Source organism: Danio aesculapii, chromosome 7, assembly GCF_903798145.1.
Source record: "Danio aesculapii chromosome 7, fDanAes4.1, whole genome shotgun sequence".
Taxonomy (NCBI): domain Eukaryota; kingdom Metazoa; phylum Chordata; class Actinopteri; order Cypriniformes; family Danionidae; genus Danio; species Danio aesculapii.
Window position 1 is genome coordinate 22,134,890 of NC_079441.1, and position 11,939 is coordinate 22,146,828.

The 11,939-nt window shown below is 35.1% G+C and overlaps 1 protein-coding gene across 8 annotated transcripts in view; it reads right to left on the reverse strand.

Annotated features, from left to right (window-relative positions):
- si:ch211-200p22.4 (phosphatidylinositol-binding clathrin assembly protein) overlaps positions 1 to 1,986 on the reverse strand; it is a 101,473-nt gene extending 99,487 nt beyond the window's left edge. For 6 of the 8 annotated variants that reach the window (XM_056461281.1, XM_056461280.1, XM_056461277.1 and 3 more), the window contains exon 1: positions 627 to 1,986. In XM_056461281.1, coding sequence (XP_056317256.1) covers positions 627 to 756 — 130 coding nt within the window. In that variant the 5' untranslated portion in view covers positions 757 to 1,986. The remainder of the gene's footprint in view (positions 1 to 626) is intronic. The other 2 variants (XM_056461279.1, XM_056461278.1) reach the window with 1 other exon arrangement.
- Between the last annotated feature and the right edge of the window lie 9,953 nt (positions 1,987 to 11,939).

Here is an 11,939-nt window from a genome sequence, read left to right on the forward strand (position 1 = left end):
AGGAGCCGTGTTGTGTTTCTCCATGTTGTGCACTGCCTATGTGAGAATGAAAGTGATGTGCAGCATTCTGCATTAGCTCTGCTTTTGTCAAAAGAATCAATGGCTCAATGCTTCACTGCACACATGCCTGTATTGACCTTCGCCGCTCCCACACCGTCTCGGCGATGACTGTTAAAGAGGATCACACAAGACGTGAAGACATTACGCACATCACATGACTTCAAACACAATGCCTCAGAAATCCTGACAGCTGCATACGATTCAAATCAGAACAGCAGCTTATTATGAAGCCGATATTAATAGATTGAAGCTGATTGCATGATCATATACGCTCTTCATCACTGCTGCGGTAACTCGTACATTCATTACAAAACATTAAATTGGCCACAAAGCCAGTGAATGACTGCATACTGCCACAGTGGTATCGGCTCCCTGAACTGACCACGTCCAAAGACAAATCAGCATTCCCATCACGAGCACGTTCCAATTCATCACTGGTGTCCAGACAGCGGAGGATGTGCAAAGCCAGTGGAACTACATGCCAGGGATGCAGTTAGACTTTCAGCTTTTAGAAAGCATCCAAGAATACCTGCAAAGAAATATGAGGATTATTTTGGCATACTCACAATCGAGGTGTTTCTTTTTGGGTCCACTGACTTCATGCGTTGTGGCCTTGCAGACGGCTTTGCTGATGGCTGATCCAGTCATGCTGTGCTGGGCCGCAGCGATGCGATCTGTGATGGACTGTCCTGACATTTTTATTCAGCTCTGAGATACGAAAAACCAACCACTAAAACTTGATACGGTCTGACTGCAAACCTGTGTATTTCCTCTAAGATCCTAGTATAGGAGTTGACGATTTTACAAAAATACACTTGACTTGATACAAACGGTTGAGTTTATAGGCTTCGAACCAGCCAGCAAGTCAAGTGACACTAATCTGCACACTTCTTGTAGCAAAAAAAGGGAAGGAAAAGTTGATCTAACTAGTAAAAATGTCACAACTAGATATGCCGTAACTAATTCGGAAAGGGGCGATCGGAGCTTTTGTTAGCTAATATTACTAATGCAGCGTTGGCACCAAGAGCAGACACTAGTACTATTGAAGCCTGAAGATACAAAACAACTGTTGGAAAATGTCATAGCTATCAGTCAGACCAGCTCAGAGGATTCAGGCAGAAAATATCACTTGTCAGCCAGCTCGAGCCTCACCAATGCAGAGCTTTTAAAAGAGAACTGGATGTGGGAAGCACCGGCAGCCTAGCTAAAGATAAGATAAGCAAATCTGCCTTGTGGTTCTTTATTCTCTGCCTTTATAAACCTGGCACCAAGACTTGGCAACCAGAAGGAACTCTGACAGGTTTGCTGCGAGGAAAAATATGCATAGACGTACAAACCAAACCCTGCGAGAGACTTGGTAACCAAAGAGGACGTAAGAAGGCAGGATTAACTCAAAAATGTTACTCTACCGGTAACAAAAGGGAAGAAATATTATGTAACCAAGCTATGAACATCTAACCAAAACCTAAACTATCTGCCCAGCCAGCTGAGTAGATAAATCACATCCGAGCTTCAGCTTTCTTATATCAGACAACTAGCAACGAAAAGCAAACAAAGACTAAGCTATTTCTAAATAACACATAACCTTCAAAAACAACGGTTAATGTTGTTAAAAAGCAAGTCCAGGGCGCATCTCGAGGAGAACAGCTGAAAGTGTCCGGCTTAAGTTGGACTCCAGCCCGGTGAGCCAGCGCGTCTAACCGGATGCCTGCTTCTCTTCCTTTCCGTCCCGCTTTAAAGTCTCCCTTTAGTCCGCGAATTCGACACGGTTCCGCCCGTGGAGACACCAAGAGACGTCGAGTTGTTCTGGACTGAATTCGGGCTGGTGTGGCTATAAACCCCGCCGTCTGTCGCCGTGTCTGTGGAACTGTCAGCTCTACGTTATTCCGGTTTGGTGAAGAATGCGCTGGCGGAGCCGTTCAGGACAAAATGGCTTCGCTGTGATCAGGTGAACGAGGAGCTGGAGTTTGATTGGGCGGAGGAAAGCGGCGTTCACTCGCTCGTGGGAAAAAAGCGTTACCACTGTCGACTCGAGGTTCTTCAGGACAGTTAATCCATAAATAATTAGGCTAAAATACCCCGGAGGTTTTAATTAATGCTCTAATGTTTAAATATATGTTACAGTTAATGTATTTTATTGGAGTTTTAAGTTTAGTTTTTTTTTATTCTACATAATTTACTTGTACAATTATGAACTTTTTAAAATGCTAATTATTTGGTTTATGGGATTTTTGGGGGGGCTTTTTTAATGTAACAATTAAAATGTCTACTGTAGTTCATTCATTAGCCTCTAGGGTTTGCCTAGGATGTATTTTTAAGTTATGTATGTTAAATATAATTCATGCAGATTTAATGTTTTTGTATAAGGATCATGTTGACATTCCTCTTAATTGGAACTCAAACCCAGCCAATCAGAGAGCTGAGACTATGCAAGAGGAAACCTGCAAAAACTATAAATAAATAAATACCCAAATATATAAATAAATGAGTAAATAAATCCACAAATTCCTGCATAAATAGAATAATAAATAAATATGCAGATACATTAATAAATGATTAAATAAATCTATAGATTCCTGCATAAATAAAATAATTAATAATTAAATAAGCAAATTTATAAATAAATGAGTAAATAAATCCATAAATTCCTGCATAAATAAAATAATAAATAAAAAAATATGCAAATACATAAATAAATGTGTAAATAAATCCATAAATTCCTGCATAAATAAAATGATAAACAAATAAATATGCAAATATATAAATAAACAAGTAAATAAATCCACAAATTCCTGCACAAATAGAATAATAAATAAATCCTCAAATATATAAATAAATGAGCAAATAAATCCACAAAAAATTCCTGCATAAATACAATAAATAAATATGCAGATAAATAAATAAATGATTAAATAAATCTATAGATTCCTGCATAACTAAATTAATTAATAAATAAAAATGCAAATATATAAATAAATGAGTTAATAAATCCATAAATTCCAGCATTAATAAAATAAATATGCAAATATATAAATAAATGAGAAAATATATCCATAAATTCCAGCATAAATAAAATAATAAAGTAAATATGCAAATATATAAATAAATGAGAAAATATATCCATAAATTCCAGCATAAATAAAATAATAAAGTAAATATGCAAATATATAAATAAATGAGAAAATATATTTATAAATTCCTGCATAAATAAAATCATAAATAAATGAATTGCATATTTATTTATTTTATTTATGTAGGAATTTGTAGATTAATAAAAAAAAACAATTATTATTTATTGTTTTGCCGGTTTCGTCCCCCATATGAGACAGGCTAGTAAAAAAAAATTATAAAAATTGAAATAATTATTAAAATAATTATAAAATAATGATATTAATACTGCTACTGCTACTACAACAGATAATAATAATAGTAGGCTAATAATAAGTAATGGTAATAATTCTATATTATGATAAAATCCTAATAATAGATTTTAATCCTATATTATAAATTTACATTTTAGATGATAATAATAATTCTTATATTTACTTTATATAAATAGGTCTATGGGCGATACGGTGCTGCAGTGGGTAGCGCTGACGCCTCACAGTAAGAAGGTCACCGGTTCGAGCCCCGGCTGGGTCAGTTGGCATTTCTGTATGGAGTGTTCTCCCTATGTTTTTGTGGGTTTCCTCCAGGTGCTCTGATTTCCCCAACAGTCCAAAGGTGAATTGAGTAAGCTAAATTGGATGTATGTGTGTGAATGCAAGAGTGTGTGGGTGTTTCCCAGTGCTGGGTTGCGGCTGGAAGGGCATCTGCTGTGTAATAACATGTGCTGGATAAGTTGGCAGTTGGCATTCCACTGTGGCAACCCCTGATTGATAAAGGGAATAAGCCGAAAAGAAAATGAATGAAGGAATAAAATAGGTCTATATGTCATAAGAATGGTTATTGTTGTAGTTGTTATTATTATATTTAAATATATATAAAAATTTATTAAGGTGACGCAGTGGCGCAGTAGGTAGTGCTGTCGCCTCACAGCAAGAAGGTCGCTGGTTTGAGCCTCGGCTGGGTCAGTTGGCGTTTCTGTGTGGAGTTTGCATGTTCGCGTGGGCTTCCTCCGGGTGCTCCGGTTTCCCCCACAGTCCAAAGACATGCGGTACAGGTGAATTGGTTAGGCTAATTTGTCCATAGTGTGTGAGTGAGTGTGTATGGATGTTTCCCAGAGATGGGTTGTGGCTGGAAGGGCATCCGCTGCGTAAAAGAAATGCTGGATAAGTTGGTGGTTCATTCCGCTGTGGCGACCCAGGATTAATAAAGGGACTAAGCCGACAAGAAAATGAATGAATGAAAATTTTATTAACTTAAATTTGTAAGGAACTATAAATATTTTATTTGAATTTAGCATACTGATGTGAGTAGTATGTTTGTACATCTCTGAAAATAACATCCAGTTGTTTTAGGAGCACAACAAAGCCCCTGTCTCTTTGCCCCTTGTCTGTCTTTTGGTTTTCACCATATTATGACACCCATCAAAAGGAGTAAAGCATGATGAAATGAAGGTCAGACAGAGCGTCCACCAGAATCATTTTCTATGTGTGCCCACTTTACACATGCAAGACAATGGTGTTTGTTGTATAGTACCACAAATACCAATATCAACTGCTAATTAAACAGCTAGACCATTTAATAATTAAAAAAATATATTTATAAAAATACACTGTAATACAACAGTCTCTAGAAAATAAATAACTAGGAAATAAACTGTGACCATCTGCAAAATAAAAATAGTCAAAAATGATGTAAGCAACAGAGAATGTTTGTGAGAGGAAGTACAACATTCAACACACCTCTCTGTATGAGGAAGTGGTTTAAATAGCAAAACCGCAATGCTGTCAAACTGTGACTTTATCTGGGAGGATCATAAGTCTGCCTCATTCTACAAGAAGTCAGTTTGGTTTTGTGAGAAATGTTATGGATTAATTTTTTTTTTATTTTGTCTCCTTTTAAGTTGCATCACTGCAAAAAAAAAAAAATTAAAATCCATCCCTAATTTTGACACTACCCTAAATTATTTATTTTCAGAGTGTGGTATTTACATACACAAAAACAATGCAATTAATATTATGAAGTTTACACGGGACACATACAACATTAAAAAAGTGAACCACACAAGTATTTCTACTCTTTTTCACTCTTAAAAATAAAGTCTCTTTATAGGAGTCTATGGTATTATGAAGAAACTTTAATATACATACAACAGTTTTATTCCTTAAACAGGCCCTTAGCCAGCCCATTGAAAGGGTTGGTTCTTTTTTCTCAAAAAATTGACCTTTTTGCGGTTATAGGGTCTATTTAATAATGAGATTTAAATACTGCCTTTTAGTGACATTTTAAGCCCTATTTTAGCTGAAATAGATTATCAATTGGTCATCATAACCAAAAAAAAGTACATTTGAAAATGCATGGATAACAACGATAGCCAACTGGTCGCTTTTGGTGCTTCAGACATTTACATTGGTCTTTTTTTGTTTTAAGAATTAGGTACAAGATTTAGAATGAAAGTTATGTGTATTCTGAAGTCAGAATTATTAAACCCCCTGAATTATTAGCCCCCTGTTTATTTGTTTCCCAAATTTCTGTTTAACGGAGACAAGATTATTTCAGCACATTTCTAAACATAATAATTTTAATAACTCATTTGTAATAACTGATTTATTTTATGTTTGCCATGATGACAGTAAATAATATTTGACTAGATATTTTTCAAGACACTAGTATACAGCTTAAAGCGACATTTAAAGATTCAACTAGGTCAATTAGGTTAACTAGGCAGGTTAGGGCAATTAAGTTATTGCATAACGATAGTTTGTTCTGTAGACTATCGAAAAAAAAATAATATATATATATATATATATATATATATATATATATATAGAGAGAGAGAGAGAGAGAGAGAGAGAGAGAGAGAGAGAGAGAGAGAGAGAGAGAGAAAGCTTACAGGGGCTAATAATTTTGACCTTAAAATGGTTTTTAAAAAATTCAAAACTGCTTTTATTCTAGCCGAAATAAAACAAATAAGACTTTCTCCAGAAGAAAAAAATATTATCAGACATAATATGAAAATTTCCTTGCTCTGTAAACATTTGGGAAATATTTTTAAAAAAAAGAAAAAAAATTCAAAGAGGGTTTAATAATTCTGATTTCAACTGTATGTTTTCTTGCACAGCTGGATATTGAACTCATGAAAAATGATTGTGTGCACTGGCCAAAACTGATTAGCTGAAGTCACACTGAAGCGACAGCCAACAGAGGATTCCACTTGGTCCTAAAACCTTTTTAGACAAATGAACTTATGTTTGGGGCGAACCACCATCTATGTCTTTTTTATTCATAGTGTAAATTTAAATAATCTAAAGAACCCTTTTCTTGAGCATTTAGTGTAACTAAAAAGTAAAAAATGCATGTTAAAGATTCTTTATAGGACAGTAGAAGAATTGTTTCAAAATTCCATTCAATCTACCAGGAATACTTAACAAATGACATCAAACTAAATTCGGAGAGAGAATCCAACCTCGTTACCTCAGATTGGTTGAATATCTGCTCAGTACAGGCCACCTCTTCCAGCTCTGGTATGTGGTGAGATTTTTGTTGGAGGATTCTTACTAGATACTCCCAAGTTAACATGCATGCAAACACAGGAGAAGGACAGGGAACAGTGCTGAAGGAAATGTGGGAAAAACTTAGCAAACCATTTTCCCATATTTTGGAGTTGCCCTGCCATTCAGTCATACTGGCAGCATGTAATGCAAGTAATAGAAAATATTTTTGGTGATGGATTGGACTTTTCTTTTACAACAATTTACCTGGGAAATATTGCAGCCAACTTAATGGTAAAATTCAAGTATTTATTTAAAATACTTCTAGCAACCAGTAAGAAATATGTAAGTCGAAAGTGGCTACAACTCAAACCCCCTACAAAATCTGAATGGTTGGATATCATCTCTAATGTTCAAAATATAGAGAGGAGGACTTTTTCTTTAAAACTACAACTGGACAAATACCTGCAATATTGGGAGAAATGGATTTTACTTATAGGCCCACACGGATTTTCCGTAGAATTCCGCAGATTTTTAGCCCATCATTAATTCTGTTTATTTACTTGTGTAAATGTGTGTAAATCTATATTTATTCACTTTTTTTACTATTTAAAGTGATATTATTGACTAAAATGAAAATGTTCATATGATTTATGTACAATGCAGTTTGTAAAGTAATATTTTCTGTCTTTTAATAGATCTATTATATGAGAGACTTGCTTTGTTTACCAAATAAACATTAAATAAAATTGTTTACCATTATTAAGATTAAATAAAAGTTTAAAAGATATTATTTTTTTATTTCATATATTAAGGTTTTAGTTATGACACTCCCAAAATAATTCTGCAGAAATCCGCAGATTTTTACCAAAATTCTCCGCAGAAATAGCAAAAAACGTCCGCAGATTCCGTCTGGCCCTATATGACTTTAAACAGTGTAAACTGATCTGTTATTTGTTAATGTGACCTGTATGGAAATATGTGACCAGTCAACTGTTCATTTAAGTTCTGATGTGTTATTGTATTTTTTAAGATTTTTTTTTTTATTTTATTGATTATTTATATATATTTTTTATTTTCCCTTTTCTTCCTTAAAAAATGAGAAATAAAAAAAATAAAGTATACAAAAAAGATTCTTCATGGAACCACATATTTCTACAAATAACCTTTTTTATTTTATTTAAGCAATAGGGGGTTTGGAGGCAATAGTTGTTTCTCTGTGGCCAAACATGAATTTAAAACGTATGTGAATCTGAACGGCTTATGTAACAGCCCCATCTAGAGGTGAATACAGGAAACTATTTCCATGGCAACCAATTCCAGCAGTAGCCCGTGGCAACAGTTTCAGCAACTGACTGATCAAGACCCTGGGGAGCATCCTACTTAATTACATGAAGGGTGTTGATGTGAAGATAGCATAAGATGCTTCGCATTTAGCTGATAAATGAAATGAATACAAAGTGGTGCACTTTATTCTATAGATCACTTCATGAAAAAAAATAAAAATTAAAAATATAACACAAATCTTTGGACCAATAAACTATAAAAAATATGTTAATAAAATGTGTTTTTATTTGTGCAAAAGCTCTTCAAAATACAGTGGTACAGTCAAGTCTGTCATATGGATTTAAAGACTGAGCATTCAAAGCCTGCTAAATTTATTCACGCCACCCTCTCATTCACTCAACATTTGCGTCATCCATACAGCTAAATGACTTCATAGAGAGTAAATGAACGCTTTTGATGCCAAAATACAGTCAAGCTCTAGAACTGTGAATCTTACAGTGAGCAGATGCTTTTACCCAGAGTGACTAACACACGTGGAATGTCTTTTTTAGCTGAATTGCTTCAATGAAAAAGAGAATGGCTTCATGTTGTATTACACAAGCTAACCTGCACATCAGTGAAGACACACAGCAATGAAAGGAAAGCTGCAGTCACACCACTCCTGATATGCTCTCATCCTCAGGTCCAACGACTACAGGCTGGCAGCAGCCGGTACAGATGTAACGCAGCACACAGAGATAAACACTGCCAGACAGTCCAACGGTCAGAACCAACAGGATCAGACTCAAGGATGATGTTTGGTATGCTAATTCGGTGAACATGTCACTGTCCATTACTGCGGGTAATTCAGAGTTCTGTGCTGGGAAATTGAAAAGAGATGAGCTGTTAGCAAGTCATTCATTACACTGCAAATTGAAGAGATTTTCGAGGTTGTACAGTAAATAAAAGAAATATTTGAATAAGTTTTACAATAAAATTCTGCTTTTCTATTTTAAAATGTATCTATACTTATGGTTACAAGCCACTTCTTTATCCTTTTTGTTGTGTGTAAAATTATATCAGTGTAATTTATTTGCATTATTGTAACTACAGCAGTGAAAACACCTTTATCTCTTATGGAAAACGTGTCTTTTTAAACATTACATTCTCAACCATCTCAGTTATCTTACAATTAAGTGTGTGCGTGTGTGTGTGTGTGTGTGTGTGTGTGTGTGTGTGTGTGTGTGTGTGTGTGTGTGTGTGTGTGTGTGTGTGTGTGTGTGTGTGGATGGGTAGGTGGGTGGGGTTGTACAGCTATAGCAAAATAAAGAGATCACTTGACAAATTTCAGTTTCATTGATGTATGATTTATAGTTATGAGTTCGCTGAACAAAATAACAAAAAGATGGCAGGTTTTCAGGCATGGTTATGTTAATTTCTAGACAATGTTCATCTCAATTTTATTTATATAGCAACCAAACATTGACCAACGTGCTGCACAATACAAATCACAAAGAGAAAGAGATATAGCTAAAACAAACAATTCTCACTGATAAAATGGCAAATCAAAAAGGTACGTTTTCGACCTAAACCTAGTTTTAAAAACAGAGATGATATAGACCTAAAACTGAGGGGCAGAGCATTCCACAAGGTAGGACCAGCTCTTGCGAAAGCACGGTCACCCCTGCATTTCAGCCTCAACTTTGGGATGCATAACAGTCTCTGGTTAGATGACCGAAGAGACTGACCAGGCTGATGTTCAATCAACAGGTCTGACAGGTTGGAAGGAACCAAGCCATTTAGTCATTTAAAAACCAAGAAAAGAATTTTAATAGTGACACGATAGTGCATAGGAAACCAGTGTAAAAAGCGTAAGACTGGTGTGATGTGGTCATATTTTTTGGTACCGGTTAAAAGCCTTGTAGCAGCATTTTGTAACTGTAATTACAACTGTAAGCGGGATATAGTTGTCTGACTGATTCTAAAATATAGTGAATTAAAGTAGTCCAATCTGGAAGTATTACAAGCGGTAAACACAACCTGACAACACAAGTGCCAATACACACAAGTAGACAACACAATAGGTTTCAACTTTAGAAGAGCTAAGATTTCAATAATTGGTGGAATAGCACTGCTTTTCAATTGCAACACAGAGCCATTTATTAAAAACAGTGCTCTAAATGACTATTTTTATTACAAAATTGGTGAAAATGATCTCTTACCTTTATCGAATATTACAAATATTGACTGTTTTTCTCAAACCCAATAATACCCTTATTAATCCAGATATATATCGTGTTTTTTTGGCCTGTGTATCTAATAATGGAAATTTTTTTTTCGTTCTGCATTTCGATGAAAGGTGTTTCAGGTTGGTTTGTGTCCACCATGAAATCCTCTGAAAAACACTCATAAAATATGTTATAGTGAATGCATATTTAAAAGCAAAACAATTACGCAACTAATAAAAAGAAGCTATAAATATAAAATGTATGAATGACATGCAGTACCACTAAATGAGAGCAAGACATCAGGACATCTGATGAGATAAATAGCACTAATATACAGTGCTCAGCATAATTGAGTACAGCCCATTTTGAAAATGAATATTTTTAGCAATTTCTCAGTGAATAAAATCAATGTATTTTGGTGTATTTAAACAAAACATATTTATTAAACAGATATATTTATTAAAATAATATTTTAGTCACCAAACATGTTTAGAAATTGAAAGATAATACAATTAAATTCAAGCAAAATATTGCAAAAAAATTACAACCTACAAGATGTTAATTTATTTTTGCTTCTCTTGATTTTTCCTCTTTTTATATTTGTATTTCATATTTTTCTATAACACATGCATTTGGTTGTACTAGATTTTGGACCCTTATCATAAGTTATTTTGTTAGAAAAGCTCCAGATTTGGCTTCAGTACTGACTAAACTAATGTATATGCACAAATATAATATTGTATAGCTTCCTATTAAAAATATGAATTTAAAAGATAGATTTATGAGGGATGTACTTACATATGATGAGCACTGTAGGCACTGGACAATATATGATCAAAATGGTTATTAATGATATATCCTACCTGCATTCAGTGGGAATACAAAGAGAAGCAGCAATTCTGTCCTCATCCACGTCATTTTGGTGTTTACCGCTTGGCTGGTTACATCCTAGCAAAACACTCTTTTAAAATGTCAATAAAAATGTACAATTCACTTTCTATGAATGGCGTCTAGATGACCATATTTTCAAAGTCTGACATAATGCCACGGTGCTACTTACCAAAATATCTGCTCAAACTTGATTGAGGAAAAACCATCTCACACCGCCCCTTTCCCGCTTTTTTCAAATGTGATCTGGTCCGGATAGTCAGAACCTGTCGACATCCTGAGCGCTGCACTTTCCAGGAATTCCCTTTGATTAGTCCGTAATGAGGATTAAGCCGCTGTGACACAGTCGCGTCTAATGGAGTGTCGAAGGCTCCCCAATTCACGTCCCACAGACTACAGCACACCTGTGAGAGGATCACTGCGTCCGCTGGGGGTTCAGCTCTCAAAACCTGAAATTATTGCGCAAGTCGGGAATATAGCACTTTTTCTACAGCGCGTATATGTGAAGCTCTCTCTCTCTCTCTCTCTCTCTCTCTCTCTCTCTCTCTCTCTCTCTCTCTCTCTCTCTCTCTCTCTCTCTCTCTCTCTCTCTCTCTCTCTCTCTCAAAGAGCCTTCCATTTCATGATTAAAAACGGCAGGAAAAACACGCCTCACCTGTTCTTCTGCAATAGATTTGTGTAATTGTTTAGCATTTCTCCTGTTTTCTGAGGAAAATGGGCTATTATTAAGTGACGTCAGGCTACTTGAAATGGGGTTTTTAAGTGTTCACTAATTTTAGCCTATAAAGCTAGACCCACAATTATTCTAATGCTAGGCTGTTATGCAGTTTCATTTATCCATTTTTGTAGTTTTCGTTTGGTATTTTAAACAGAGAAACAATTTTTTAGCAGCGGCTCAGTG